This window comes from Centroberyx affinis, unplaced genomic scaffold (assembly GCF_046629955.1).
Source record: "Centroberyx affinis isolate AG114_WGS23_722 - 3 ecotype Tasmania unplaced genomic scaffold, CSIRO-AGI_Caff_v1 ptg007163l_1, whole genome shotgun sequence".
In the NCBI taxonomy this organism is placed as follows: Eukaryota; Metazoa; Chordata; class Actinopteri; order Beryciformes; family Berycidae; genus Centroberyx; species Centroberyx affinis.
In genome coordinates this window covers 6,385-22,897 of record NW_027283626.1, presented here as the reverse complement: position 1 = coordinate 22,897, position 16,513 = coordinate 6,385, and the positions used below count along the sequence as shown (strand labels likewise).

The 16,513-nt window shown below is 38.9% G+C and overlaps 1 protein-coding gene across 1 annotated transcript; it reads left to right on the top strand.

Annotated features, from left to right (window-relative positions):
- Window positions 1-407: 407 nt before the first annotated feature.
- On the top strand, window positions 408-15,185 carry LOC139639350 (ephrin type-B receptor 2-like; the record flags this gene model as incomplete). Its single annotated transcript, XM_071513435.1, has 11 exons — window positions 408-532; window positions 2,002-2,164; window positions 3,343-3,451; window positions 4,722-4,786; window positions 5,600-5,722; window positions 6,193-6,440; window positions 7,023-7,238; window positions 9,577-9,726; window positions 12,409-12,602; window positions 13,163-13,318; window positions 15,077-15,185. Coding segments are annotated over 11 exons (1,658 nt in total), but the record flags the coding sequence as incomplete, so codon positions are not given.
- Between the last annotated feature and the right edge of the window lie 1,328 nt (window positions 15,186-16,513).

Genomic DNA, 16,513 nt, shown 5'->3' with positions numbered 1-16,513 from the left:
TAGTTCTTATATTTTGTACTGTATTGAGTAAAAACAGGACAACTACAGTTACTACATTTCAAGATATAACTTGATATATCTTGAAATTGAAGATAAGCCTAATTCTGAACAGAAATATATGGTCAATCTGTCCATACAGTTTCACTCATATTTCAAGTACACTCAGCAATCACTGACTGACCCAAGGGTGGAACTACATCACTGGTGGGGGACAACATGTTTACTATTTGCTTGTTGCACCTTTAACTTTCACTCTGCAGTATGACCGAAACCTCACATAATCTCTGCAAATTGCTTCAGCCTGATTCAGTCATAATTAGTTTCAGTGTGTCTATCTGTGCCTCCCAACATTTTCTCTCATGTTTCCCTTCATCCTAAATTTATTTCTCCTTGTCTGTCATTCTCAGCACCGTCAGCTGTGTCCATCATTCACCAGGTCAGCAGAACCCCTAACAGCATCACGTTGTCCTGGTCCCAGCCTGACCAGCCCAACGGACTCATCCTGGACTATGAACTGCAATACTATGAGAAGGTACATCAACATTCAATATATATATATTAACCGGAAACAGGAACTCCTTTGATGCTGTTCAGTTGTATCTTAAGTTTGTTGTGATATTTCACAAGGGCTCTGTTACCATGTCTTTATTCACAAATAGGACATTATGATGTTAAAGATTGTTCATCTGTTATTTAATTTAATGGTAACGCTTTACAATAAGGGTCACTAAGTTAAGGGTTAGTTAATGCTTAATAAGGGTTAGTTAATGCTTAATAAGGATTAACTAACCCTTAATTAACAGTTAACTAATGTGTAATTTACTAATGGTGTTCATGTTAACTAAGGTATTAATTTATAAATTATTTAATAGTTTATAATGATGAATATTAAATAATGTATAAATTAATACCTTAGTTAACATGATCACCATTAGTAAATGATTACCAGACATATTAGTTAACTGTTATTAAGCATGAACTAACCCTTAACTTAGTGACCCTTATTGTAAAGTGTTACCAATTTAATTTACTAAATAGCTGTTGTGACAGGCAAAGTCACTAATCCCATTGAAGCCATTAATTATCCCCTGTGGGCTAATTTTTATAGTTGGATTTCATTATTTTTCCTCTTAGTTGATTCTGAACTATTAGTCACAAGTCAACAAGACAGGCTTCCAAAACAGTCTAAACTGCCCTACATTCATGTTTGAAGCCAATGATTGGGGCTCTGTTTGTAACAGTGATAGTTGCATTTTTTATAAAGCCCATGATACTCAAAGACACTTTACAAAAGATGAAAAACAAATATATGACATAAGTCATGACCACTGATTTAACAGTTTTATGTTGAAAAAAAAAAATCGTATTATTATAGGGTTAGGGTTAATCTTTCCATTGATATATATTTATAATTAGAGAGATTTTAACGTGATCTATACAATAATAAAGGCATATTTCCAAATGTGTCTCATTGAAACTGAAAATTTGCTTTGGGGACATCGTAAAAAGGAGTGTATGTGCCAAAAAAAAAAGTAATAAAAATTTAAAAAAAATATTTAAATGCATTATTTTGTGTAAATGTTATAAAGAAGACCTCAATCTTTAATAAAAGCCTTTCGTAATAAACATTTAATTTATTTTAAGTAAAATATCAATTAAAAAATATTAATTAATTAAATAATTCCTGGGAACAGAAAAGTCACCAATAGCCAGGAAAGACCCAGTTGCATTTTTAATAAAGCGCATGATACTCAAAGACACTTTACAAAAGATGAAAAACAAATATATGACATAAGTCATGACCACTGATTTAACAGTTTTATGTTACTGAGAAAATCTTACATGTGCTACAGTGACCTTGACAGTAATAGAATAATTTTTGAAATGTGGTTTTGGGAATTTCCTTGGATAAAAGCATTGCGCAGAATAAAATATATGTTTTTTGCATACACCCCAGCAAGCAGTTATTAGCAGTCTGATTTTATGGTCCATGTTTTTCAGAACCTGGCAGAGTGGAACTCATCTGTAGTGAGGAGTCAGACCAACACTGCAGTCATACGAGGCCTGAAGCCTGGAGCTATATATGTCTTCCAGGTTCGGGCTCGGACTGTTGCTGGATTTGGACGCTTCGGTGGCAAGATGTACTTCCAAACCATGACCGAAGGTATGAATCAGAATCAGTTTTATTGGCCAAGTAAGTTTGTACATACAAGGAATTGGATTTGGTGGGTTACTCATGTAGGTCACATGAAATATCCCTTGATGTCGCTTTATACTCACAGACATAGCTTTAGTCAACGTAACTAGTTTCAATGTAACATTTAGTATAGACTTTTTTTGTGATCAATTATTTGTTGTGTGTATAAGGAAGGGGGAGCACCATCACAGTCACAAAAGTGACACAAGGCAAACAAAGCGAAGTGTACTACAACCGACCCCCCCCCCACCCATTTCCCTTGTTTTCCTCCCACCAACCCACTCCACCCCCACCCTCTAACCCCTAACATGGTGAACCAAGGCAGTGTACATAGATAAAAACAGACACAAAAACAGCAAACAAACATTAACAAAACTACCAGTACAACCCACCCAATCCTCCTCCTACCCAGGAATCCCATGATCATTATAGACATAAACCAGCAGCATTCAGACACAAAGGAATTAGATAATTATGCTAATTTCTTCCATCATCCATGATAATATCCACAGAAATAGCCAAGAGTATACATAAAATATATGTATATATATGAAGTAGCCAAAGAATGTACATATAGTATATATATACAGTATATATAATATTTGAAACAAGTAAGCAAGCAAGCAAATACATGAAAGCACAGCTGAAAAAGACAGTTAACCACAAATATTTATAATAAAACACTAGTTTTTTCTAGTAGCTTTGACCAGCAAATAATATTTTGTGTTTTGGCATAATGTAATCCAGCTGTGCAATATCCTGGTAGGAAGAGAGCCATTCCCTTCCGACAGTGCATGTGGTGGTTTAGTATAGACTCTAAACCCTAACTTACCATTAAACACACATTCAGCTGGTGCAACTTGCTGCTGGTCTTTTAAAAGTAGAGATCCAGCTTCTACCTCAGTATCTCATTGACACCCTCTAATCTCATTTGCGCTGTACACAGACACAGCAGCTCCCATCCCACAGCTGCGTACAGTCATTGCACCAAATCAGGTGATTTTGATCGTATGCTACGATATGGCCCAGTGAACCTGCTGGCTCTCGTCAAAAGCAGAAATATCCACGAGAGTCGTATTCATCCTGTGGTCAAGCGTGTGTCTGAAGATAAATGCCGTTTTGATTTCCTGTCTTTTCACTTTCAGAGGAATATAAGTCCAGTATCCACGAGAAGCTTCCCCTGATCATAGGTTCAGCCGCTGCAGGCGTAGTCTTCATCATTGCCATTGCTGTCTTCATCATTGTCTGCAACCGGTGAGCCAATCGTGTTAAAGGCACAGACTGTAAGAAAAGATGGAGTAGTGTGTGACGTCACCCATAGGCTTCCGAAGGGCCGTTTTGAAGCCAAAAGATTGGGTTTACGATGGGCGCCATTGTTGATTTTTTGTTTTTTTTGGAGCCAGAGAAGCCAAAGCGAGGCCGCGGGTTGTTTGCACACCTGTCAATCACTAGGAAAACAACCCCATTTTATAACCGTCATATCCCGTTAATTACACAATTATTTAGAAAATTGCCACAAGGACACACATTAGAAGAAGTGAAATTAGCTACTGAGAACATAATCTCTTGTCGAAAAAATTGGTAACACTTTGCAATAAGGGTCACTAAGTTAAGGGTTAGTTAATGCTTAATAAGGGTTAATTAATGCTTAATAAGCATTAACTAACCCTTAATTAACAGTTAACTAATGTGTAATTTACTAATGGTGTTCATGTTAACTACGGTATTAATTTATACATTATTTAATAGTTTATAAAGATGACTGTTAAATAATGTATAAATTAATACCTTAGTTAACATGAACACCATTAGTAAACTATTACCAGACACATTAGTTAACTGTTAATTTAGGGTTAGTTAATGCTTATTAAGTTAATGCTTATTAAGCATTAACTAACCCTTAACTTAGTGACCCTTATTGTAAAGTGTTAGAAATTTTTTCAACAAGCAATTATGTTCTCAGTAGCTAATTTCACTTCTTCTTCTTCTCCTTATTGTAAAGTGTTACCAAAAAATGTATTGACTTTATATTAGCGAGAAGTTGGGTTGTGGTCCCATTGACTTGTATGGTGTTTGGCGTCTTTTTGGAGCTGACCTCTAGCGGACATAAGAGGAAATTCCACCTGCCGCTAATTTCGTATTCGTATTTCAAAATTCACCTGGCTACTTGGTTAATGGTCATGAAATGATGCAATAAAAATGCATGTGTTTTTTTAGTTTTAGTTTAGTTTATTGAGTTTATTTATATCAGGGACCATGTACAAAATACATTAATCTCAAACAAAGAGAGAAGATGCTTTGTATCAGATTTAGCTGCTAGCTAATTTCCATCTTTTCTTTACAGGGTCAAACACCATGCTTGTTGTATCAAAGCATTTTACCAAATGATGGCTAGTTTTCAATGCCAGCCCTTGGAGCAGTTGTACAGTATATACATGGGGTTTAGGTGTCCTTGCTTTGGCGAGCTTGCTAACATGCTGAGACTGTGCTACCAGCTTTAAGTCTACCTGTTTATCCTAAACAGGAGGAGTTCAGAAAGACCAGAATCAGAGTACACAGACAAGCTCCAGCACTACACCAGTGGTCACAGTGAGTAAAATATTTTACAGTGTACAGCATGTAGCTATAAGGTAGGCTTTCTTCTTCTTCATCTTGGAACATTCAAAGTGCCACAACAATAAATACATGAATAAAAGAATAAATAAATAAATGAATGTGGAAATATAAAGAAGAATAAAAAAAAACAATTGGGAAATATATACAGAAAAAGACAAGACAGATAAAGTCATCAGCTGCTCAGACTTGAATTAGTGGGTGGGCCAAAACAAGTTGATTGACAGTTTGGGCTCGTAAGGAAAAGGCAAAGGAAATAAGGAAATATATACGGAAATAAATGCAAAAATATATATGGAAATAAATAAATAGATACATTTAAAAAAATATATGAAAATAAATAAAGAAATATATATAGATATAAATGAACAAATAAATGTGAAAATAAATATAAAAATTAATAAAAAATAAATAAATGTGGAAATAAATGAAGAAATAAATGTGAAAATAAATATAAAAATTAATAAAGAAATAAATGTGGAAAAAATAATGCAATTAAAGCAGATTTATCAATATTTTTCTGTATATATTTCCCAATTGTTTTTTTTATTCTTCTTTATATTTCCACATTTATTTATTTATTCTTTTATTCATTTATATATTGTTGTGAATACACTTTTTGTTGTAGTTTTCACGTTTTTTTTTAACATATAGGTTAAAGGTTTCCTAATTAAAGATTACCTACTGGATCTTTCAGATATAGAAGGAACTAAAGGTAGATCTCTAAATCCTGCTTTACTTTGTTCTAAATCTATAGCTGGTCTCTCCTTTGTCTCTCCTCTGTCAAAGTGTCTCCAGGGATGAAGATCTACATCGACCCCTTCACATATGAAGACCCCAATGAAGCAGTCAGAGAGTTTGCCAAGGAGATCGACATTTCCTGTGTCAAGATTGAACAAGTCATCGGTGCAGGTAGATGAAACTCAGGCCTGTCTGCTTTTCTTGGAGAGCATACAAGATTCCTACAGTCAGATGGAAGTGGACAACACATGAACATGGAAATGAATGGCTTATTTTCACAAGGCCAGCAAAAGATTAAAAAAGCCATACCATATTTTGGCAGTATGTTGTGGGGGAAGCAACACTGACCTTTTAATGGGCTTATTTGATCTCCACAATAATGCTGGAACGGTACTGAGCACTTAGGATGCCTCACCATCTCCTTTTGATATGTCATACATACACAATTTTCCTAATTTCGAATTTACTTCTAAGGGGTCTCAGTGGGGCCAACAGAAGTTGTTTACCATTCCTTCTACTTCAGTGGATTGGGGTTATGTTTGTAACCTTTTGGTTAACTTAGTGACCCTTATTGTAAAGTGTTACCAGGCTTTTTAGTAACCACCCCTATCACTCAGCACTGGTCCCATTCCGCCCGCCAGGTGAGTTTGGGGAAGTGTGCAGTGGAAACCTCCGCCAGCCCGGGAAGAGAGAGATCCTGGTGGCTATTAAGACGCTCAAGGCGGGCTACACCGAGCGCCAGAGGCGGGACTTCCTGAGCGAGGCGTCCATCATGGGCCAGTTTGACCACCCTAACATTATCCATCTCGAGGGGGTGGTGACCAAGAGCAGCCCCGTGATGATCATCACCGAGTTCATGGAGAACGGATCCCTCGACTCCTTCCTCAGGGTAAAGGAGATAGACTGGCTCGTGCAATAATGTGGGAGGCCACTTTAATCTTCTTGCAACCAAACCATAGATCCTGACTCTGTGGCAATAAAGCATCCACTATCTTGATATTCCCACCGTATGATAAAATTTTGTGCTATGGGGCAGGAAAAATGTTACAGTACTTATTGCCCTTTTAATATAGGTCTAGGAAATTTCAGTAAAAATTCTAAATGAATAAAAACCTAAAAGTCAATTTCAGTGGAATTCTTTATTAAAGGGTACCCATGTAGGATTTTTTCTTAAGCACTGTTAAATTAATTGCAATGACAACCAAGTGATGCTGTCTACAGAAGGAAGGAAGGAAGACACAGGAGAGAAGGTTTTGATGGGATTTGATCCCAGGCCATCAGAGATGCATGTGGTTGCAGCGGGGATGAGGGGGATCTTATTTACTATACAATCTCCAGGCAGTTCACAACAATTACTCAGTGATATTTGATATACCAAGTAGCTTCTTTAAAGAATCACCGCCCCCCAAAAAATATCTTGAATCATTCATTGTTGATCCCATAAATCACTAATTTCATTTCTTTCCTAAAGCAAAACGATGGGCAGTTTACGGTGATCCAGCTGGTGGGAATGCTGCGTGGCATTGCAGCTGGCATGAAGTACTTGTGCGACATGAACTATGTCCATCGAGACCTGGCGGCGAGGAACATCCTGGTCAACAGCAACCTGGTGTGTAAAGTGTCTGACTTTGGCCTGTCACGCTTCCTAGAGGACGACACTTCAGACCCCACCTATACCAGCGCCCTGGTGAGTGGATGATGCGCATGTGGTGAAAAGTAAAAAAAAATACATACAGTAAATCCTCTGCTTAAAGCTGTACTATGCAATTTTGGCACATAGAGAGCCTAAGTCCCTCCCCTTCCAGTGGACCACCATGGGACCTTATTTCGGAAAAAAAATATGTACGGTGAGAGACAATAATTGTTTGATCCCGTTTGAATTGTGCCATGAATTACACATATGATGTTTTGTCAATTTAAAAGATAATTTGTCAATTTAAAAGATAATTTTGCAAGTCAATACTCCAACAGGTGCAAGCCGGGGCGTATCTATGTTCCCAGGGTCCTATGTTCCCAGGGTCCTATGTTCCCCAGTTCAATATTCTGTTAACACACATTAACCCTCCTATTGTGTTCGGGTCAAATTTGACCCATTTCAAGTTAAAATATTTCATAAATATTATCCAGTTTTTTTTATTGGAACAAGGCTTCAAAACAGCTATATAAACATTAAATTAGATACTTAAGTCATGATGTCATGTTTTTTATGTCAGTTAGAAGACAGATGTGAAGTGTGAGAGTTACTAGGCTAGTTTTCACCTAAGGAAGCATTAAGCTATGACCTTTGGTGATTCCATGACCATTTGATATGTTCCCTTAAGTGTAGGCCTATTATATTGAGAGCTATACGGCAGTGCTGGGGAACAGAAAACCCCTTTGACGAATTCCCACAATAGCCCATGTCATATTAAGCGAATGCAGAGCTGGGGAACATCTTTTTCAGGTTCCTGGGACCCTGGGAACATAGGACCCTGGGAACATAGGACCCTTTGCCATGTTCCCATTATGTGCCATATAAATCTGGGGAACATACGACCCTGGAAACATTGGGATGACTCCTGAAAAAGCCAACCCCAGATTCAGTCTGCTATGTGTGTTGTGTCACTGCACTTTTTGGCATAACTGGTTTTTACCATTCTGGAAACCGCAGGGAGGAGGGGGTCAACTTTGAAAGTTGTGTTTACAAGCCACAACCAGAAAAATCCTACTCAGTATGCCTTTAAACTTAAGTTGTCTGTGGTTCAGTTATGCTGTCAGCTGGTGTGACATTGAAACATTTTCTGAACCTTCATGTTTTGCTGTGGATAAAACTTTCTGTCACAATAATTCCTGTTTGCTCAGTACAGTGGAGTAAAAAGGCGTACATTTGCTTTAAAATGTAGTAAAAGCTCCTCAACTTGGTATAATCAAGTAAACAACATGTACCTCAAAACTGAATACATGAAAAATGGCATGTTCACACTATTCTGCTTTTTTGTAGAAAAAAAAGCTGCCACACCTTGTTTCCATAAGGACCAACTGCCATTTGCTGCCAAACAGTGCTTATGTACAGCTCTCACACATTTAGAAACTCCCACAGCACAGCTATCGTGCTCCATACTGACTCCCTCTGAAAACCAAGTGGTGCTCACTGCAGAGCCAAATGGGTGGAGCTTGACCTAGTCCAGCTCCACCTCAAGGTCCAGCCGCACCCCAGGTCAGGTCCAGCCCCACCCCAAGTCACTCATACAACTTGGCAGCGCTAGTTCAGTGAGCACCACTTGGAAAGATGCAAGTGGTGCTCACTGCAGAGCCAAATTGGTAACCTAGGTCAAACTTTATTACATTAATTAATCAGATATGATTGAGATTAATTCACAAATAGCCTACATCTTAATGCGGTGGGGGAAAAAAGGCAGGGGTGCACACATAGTAATCTCTCACATTGCCCACTTGTAAGTCTAGTCATGCCGTTTGTCACAGAAACGATGCTGAACATTCTGGTGGTATCATGAAAAATATTAGAGAAAAGTAAGGTAATATTAGCTGTGCCAGCATCTAAAGTTCCATGCAAGTCATATAGTTACTTTTACCTAACCTTTGCGCATCAAAAATAAACTGATTTCTTTCCATTAGGTTAAAGTACGATCTGACAAAGGGCTTGCATTAATGTTAACAGCCAGCGGGTGGCGCTTGACTAGGTCCAGACTTCCATTAACGAGAGGGGTGGAGCTGGACTAGGTCCAGAGAGGTGGAGCTGGACATTGGCTCTGCAGTGAGCAGCCTCTAAGAACTCCTCTCTCAACTTTAGAAAGCAGCTCTGCCTAAAAATGCATCAGGAGCAGCACCTTTTCCAAAGCAGCCTCTTTCCGTCCAGTTGTTCTCTATTGACTTTAATGTATAAAAAGGTGCTGGCAGTTTGAAAAAAGCTAAATTGTGTGAACGCAATCTAAGTAACCCTCCCCTGCTCTATGTGGCTGCATCAGTGATGGAGTGATGCCTCTCTTTGTTTGTCTGTCTGTCTGTTGACCTCCATACTTTCCCAGGGAGGGAAGATTCCTATCCGATGGACGGCTCCAGAGGCCATTCAGTACAGGAAATTCACCTCCTCCAGTGATGGCTGGAGCTACGGCATAGTCATGTGGGAGGTGATGTCATATGGAGAGAGGCCCTACTGGGACATGAGCAACCAAGATGTGAGTAAAGCCTCTTAGAAACAACCAGGATTTATGTTTTAGCACAAATCATGTGTGTTGTGTCGAAGTGTGCAAATTATAAGTTGATAAACCAACACTCTTAAGAAAGTGGAACATACAGTACGGTTGGTACGGTACAAATCTTTATTTTTTATATCTACTTTTTTAAAGTTTAATCCAATGCAACAAGTAAATATTAAGTGTAGTTCAGAGGAAAAATAGCCCTGTAGTAACAGAACCAACACTGTAAAATTTTGTGAGTTTGTTACTCTATATTTACACTGTAATAATATGAAGTGGAATAGACCCTTCACACTTCCCGGTTCTGTCTATGTGGTTCTATGTGTATGTATGGAAGTTGTCAAAGTTGGGAAACTCGGCAGCAGTAGCGCCATTTATGAATGAGAATAATACGTCCATGGAAGATACACCTGAAGTGTTTTCGTCTTTATGGCGATATCTACCAGATCTTTCAACCAAAGACATTGTTCTTTTGGTGGACCAGTTTTCGATCACAGAGAGGACAAAGCTTGACAAAGCTACAAGCTCCTTTTTGAGAATTACATCCATGACTACGCAGGTAAACAATCTTTTGTCTAGTTACCTAAGGTTAATAACGTTATGCACGTCTAAGTTAACATAGCTAGTAAAGTATTCTTCATTCTCTTTCAGTCATATGTTAGCGTTACGTCATTTAACTTTAATAACATGTTTGTGTGATTAATACTGTTTTGTACAGTGTTGTAAATGGCCAGGTTGGAGTCAGAGCTCGGTGATACAGATCGATTAGGAAGAAAACCACATAAGCTCAAGGTTCATTAGGAACTAATAATATCCACAATCTTTAGATTGGCTCCTCTTTCTTCCTCATCGATCTGTAGCACCAAGCTCTGACTGCAACACTTGACGATGTGCATAACAGTATTAACGTTATTAGCACAAACATTTTATTAAAGTTAAATGAATGCTAACATATATGACTGAAAGAGAATGAAGAATACTTTATTAGCTACATTACCTTCGACCTGCGTATCCTGGTAACGTTATTAACAAATGTTAGGTAACTAGACAAGAGATCGTTTACCTTCGTATGGATATAATTCTGAAAAGAGTTTGTAGCTTTGTCAAGCTTCGTCCTCTGTGATTGAAAACTGGTCCACCAAAAGAACAATGTCTTTGGGTGAAAGATCTGGTAGATATCGCAGTAAAGATGAAAACACTCGAGGTGTGTCTTCCATGGACATATTATTCTCATTCATAAACTGCTGCCGAGTTTCCCAACTGTAACGACTTCCGTTGCGTAGAACCCGAAGGTGTGAAAAAGGTCTATTGGTTAGAGTATTCACACACAGTGGACAATTGTCTGGAATTTGGCTTGCACAGGGAGCCGAAGCGGAAGTGTATGCCGAAGCCTTTCCGTGGTTAACTAGCGGCTAGCACGATTTTTAATTGCCCGTAGTAGTATGTCTTCTGCAAATAAACAAAGCAACAAATGGTGTTGAGATTCACCTCTCACCACTTTTAGACGATTCGCACGTTTCGTAGCCACGAGTAGTGAGTAGACACTGTCGCGCTTTGCTAAGGTTTCACCTCTTGAGATGCAGTTGGGGACTTTGCTAAAGTATGAATTCAGGCTCACAATAGTAATTGCCAACATTTTTTTCAAACTGTGAAGCAGCTAGCTAGCTACTGTAGCTTGTTGAACATTCCAGCTAGCTAAACGCCTGCCAGGTAGTGTAGTTCGGTAAACTAATTTTGTTGCTCATGTAAACAATACTGAATGGATTTTTATGAAATTAAGTCGAATGAGATGTGTTGATGCTTACTAAAACATATTTCAAAATCAAAGCCATATGCTTTTTAGATTGCTAATATGAAGTAATAAGGCTGGGTATTGGCAAGGACCTTATGATATGATACGTATCACGATACATGGGTCACGATAAGATTGTATCACGCTACATTGCGATACGATACATATTGCGATACATTGCAATACTCTACATGATTTACTGAAAATTTAAAAATAGAGCTGAAAATACAACTTGCTGTGTACCACCTGGGTAGTCTAGTATGTACATCACATTATATTGATAACTCAGCAGACAAATTGAGTCAAAACTATTTAATTCAAAGGGTTTTGAGGGAAATTTAAGGACATTTTAAATCCGTTTAAAGCATGAATAATTTTTTTAATTTATCGATACGAGGGGCTGGAAAATCGATACAGTATCATGGAAAAATATATTGCAATACTCAGCTTTATCGATTTTTTTGCACAGCCCTATGAAGTAACCTCCCATACACTGACATACGGTAAAGTCAACACAAGGGTTGACGGAACTGACGTCACCTTTGGCTCCCTATACATCAACCTTTACAGGTGCAGAGCTCAAGTCAAGTTGAAGAGAAAATAATATTGCATGGATACATGTAAGCCAAATAGCTGAAATTTAAAAGTCTAATATTCAAGTCACAGTGTTACATGGAACAAGCTACAGTTACATGAAAGTGGTTTATCCCTCAAACAAATCACTGTCAAATGTTTTTTCATTCAGTATAAATTTGTCTTCTTCTATGTCCAATCTGCTGTGTGTGGTCACTAGTTCTGCCACCATGGCAGGTTGTGGTCATGTTCTCTGAGACACAACATAACTCTGTATTTGATGTCAATACTCTTAGGTTATAAATGCCATAGAGCAGGACTACAGGTTACCACCCCCTATGGATTGCCCTAGCGCATTGCATCAGCTGATGCTGGACTGCTGGCAGAAGGACCGCAACAACCGGCCCAAATTCAGCCAGATTGTTAGCACCCTGGACAAGATGATCCGTAATCCCAACAGCCTCAAGGCCATGACGCCACTCTCATCAAGGTACGGCAGACAGAGGGGACTTCCATCACAACACATTCCTGCGTGCCTCACAAATTACTGCTGCTTAAGTTTAACTCAAATGTGGAAGCTGGTATGAGCTTTCCATTAAGGCTGAACAATTAATTGAAATTTTATCGAAATCGCAATATGGCCTACTGCAATTTTCAAATCACAGGAAACGCAATATTTGTTAAAGGCAAAATGTGTGTCAAAATACCATTTTAAATGAAATATTGTCGTGCTGCAGAGATGTCCTGGCCTACACATCATATTCTACAGACTTAAGAAAACATCTTTGTTTGGTACAGATCCCTGCAAAAATCACACCATAATCATTTTAATACGTTTTTCAATGAAAATGAGAATAATGATGTAAAAATTATCATTCTCTCTAATATCGCAAATCATATCGCAATTTCAATATCAGTCAAAATAATCGCAATTAGATATTTTTTCAAAATCGTTCAGCCCTACTTTCCATATTTGTGTGCTGTACTGCAATCTTGAAAATGATGTTTCACGTGCTTGAATGTTCTTTTTTTCTACTTTTTATCCTTCAGTGTTCACTTACCTCTGCTCGACCGCAGCACACCAGACTTCTCCTCTTTCAGCACAGTGGATGAGTGGCTGGACGCCATCAAGATGGGCCAGTACAAGGAGAACTTTGCCAACGAAGACTTCGCTAGTTTCGATGTGGTGTCTCAAATGACCATGGAGTAAGTCAGCTGTTTTTGATATTCATCCACTTTGTGGAGAAAATAGATCCCATAGAGAGGAATTTGGTAATGATGTTCACCATTACATGTTCATTGAGATTGCCAGTGACTCTGAATGACAATGCAGCATGCAGTATTGAGTCACTCAAAGACACGCTTTTTTTAAACGTGCCTGCACCTCTATACTATACAGTATAATTAGGGGTAATACTTTATTTGCATAGTCCAATGTTGGTACTCAACTAACTGTCTGGTGACAGATTGAGAGAGAGAGAGAGAGAGAGAGCGAGAGAGAGAGAGAGAGAATGTAGGAGGTAGAGGTAGGAAGAAAATGAGGAGGAATGTTATTTTTAACACTTTGTTGCCAACATAGCACAACATTTGATTTATGATTGTAGCCTATATTAGCCGGTTCTCTTGCCATTCAAACGGTGAGCTTTTTAGGCCCGCTATTGAATCTAATTCAGTGAAGTAAAATTATATTATATTATTATGTCATACTATGATAAAGAATATAACACGTGAACATGTTTCTTACCCTTTTCTGGGTATTATTCAACTGTCCCGCAATGTCCTGCAAAATCAACATGCCTGTCCTGCAATTTGGTCATTTGGATTTGGTCACCCTACCTGGCGCATCGATTTGAATTGGTGAATCGTTACACCACTAGCGTAAAGTGATCGGTAACAGCATAGCTGCAAGAGTGAAGAAAAGTCGCAAGAAACACTGAAGAGGCGGTCAAGGAGGCGGTTTGAACAGAACGGGTTTTACGTGAGGTTATTTTTTGGTAAAAGGGGCTAGAATTTACTGGCGTGGGTGCGCACAGGCCATAAATATTACTGGCATGGTAGATTTGGATGGGACTAAAATTATAGACATGCTCCAGTAAGAATTACATTACGCCACCTCCCCCTGTAAAACTAATCCCAAACGAAGAGGGCGGTAGCCAGAGAAAATCACTGACATGTTTGTTCTGGACTGAATGAAAGTCATGGGGTCCTGAGGTAATAAATACCAAGGAGAAGGCTATAAATGGCTTCATGTGAAGCACAGTGACATGGTAGTGAATATCGATCTTTTCACTCAATAAAGGACTTGAAAAGCCCTATTCGCACGGGACTAGTATTACCTGGGGACCTCTAGTAATTTGTAATAATTGCGGAGGTCATCTGTGATCTTAATCCCGTGCAAATCTGCCATGTCCATAATTTGTAAAGTAAAAATTCCACCGCAAATTACCTACCATATTTCGCCAAACACAGAGGTCATGTGATAATATTAGTCCCGTGCGAATCGGCATCTCGTGATTTGGGGTCGTATTTTTTTTTTTTTTCAAGGTTTTTTGTTTTCTCCGCGCCTTTTTTCTTTTCCGGTCGAGAATTATGGAGGCTGCGTTGGCAATTATAAATGAAAGTTTTGACAGCATTTTGGGTGCAAATTCAGGAGGCTCATCTCGCTACACAGCATGGAGACCCATTCGCAGAAAGAGCAAGCGCAAATCCATCAGAAGAGCAAAATCTCGAAAGACGACAAGATGGATGACATTCCTGGCAGAGCCTTGACCTCATATCCGGGGGATAATGTCAGTAAATTTGAGTAAAATACAGACTTCGCTTATCCCGAAAACAGTGTGGGGGGGGGTAATTTCTAAATCACATGAGGTCCCCAGGTAATATTAGTCCCGTGCGAATAGGACTTAAGTGTTAGTGGAGTCCTGTGGGTGAGGTGGACCTGAATGAATGCTTTCTTTTTCCTAGTGACATCCTCAGAGTGGGTGTGACGCTGGCCGGCCACCAGAAGAAGATCCTCAACAGCGTTCAGTCCATGAGGGCCCAGATGAACCAGATTACTTCGGTGGAGGTCTGACCTCATAGACCGGGAGCACACCAGTCTCTGTTAGCTTCACCCTGTTCCCTTAGAAAGCCCAACAACCACCCCTCTCGCATTCTCCTGGAACCTCTTAGAAAACCCCAATGCCTTGACTTGCTGAGAGACTGTGATTTAAACCCACCCCTCCACCCCACCCACCGCCCCACCCCCCTTTTCCAACCTGTCTAGAAGGTTCCATCAGTCTGCAGCACAGCACATGCGTTTAGTATCTTGGTTTGCTAGCTATGTTCAGATTACAGTCATGCTCTGGGGCTTGATGTTGTAGTTGGCCATGCCCACGGCCCATCTCTCCAATCCCAATGTTCAAAGTGGTCAGTCCATGCCCCTTCAAATGGATAAGGCCACCGTTTTTGGCACTCAGTATTTCTTGTTTAGGTAATACAACAAGTTAATACATACAATAATCTACTACCTGCTATCTACAGGTGGCTTGCACACTAGAAGGGCGCACAAACAGGTGTTGATTACAGGATGTTTTATAACTTGTTGTATTATCTAAAAAAAAAAAAAAAAGATCTGTTTCCAAAATTTGCTGTGCCCCTTTAATTTTCTATACCAGGCTCAATGCAACTAGTAGTACCTGTTATTTTCAATGGGAAATGTTGAGAATGCTACCTATAGTCATTTTGAGGGTAGTTAAGGTAATAATCTAAAGAAAAATAACAGACTAAAATTGTCTGGACTGGTCAGGTTGGTGCATAATACAGTTTCCATCCGGTTCTACAACTGCAATCAGTGCGAACCATCTTAAAGCTGCAGTACTGTTAGACAGTGGTTGTGTTGGGTTTTGTTCATTATTTATATTGGCTGCCAGACTGGAACAAAGTGAAGGGATTTGCCCTTTAAAAGGGCTTTTTAAAAGGGCATCACAGACTTCAACGCCTATGCCATCCAAGGAAGCAGATGATGTCTTGGCAGGTGAATGGACATCTTGGACAAGTGGAAGAATGCTGAGTCTACTGTCATTCCACAGACTTCATAAATGGCCTCCATGATGAATACTGGGTGAGTTGGTAGTCTGAAAGTGCCACAAATGGCTCGTCTTATGGTAAGGCAACGGCAATTTCGTACGCAAAGGCAAATTCAATGTGCTTCACATAAAACACAAAAAATACAGAATTTGTTTAGTAAAATGACATTAAAAAAGAAAAGATAAAAAATAAGTAAGGATAATAATAAAAAAAATTACATTTTCTTTTATATTACTCCAGTATAGGAACAAACCTCTATACCTATGATTTACCGCGTTCCAGCATAGGAATGACTGTCTATGCCTATACAACTGGAACATACGAACAAACCTC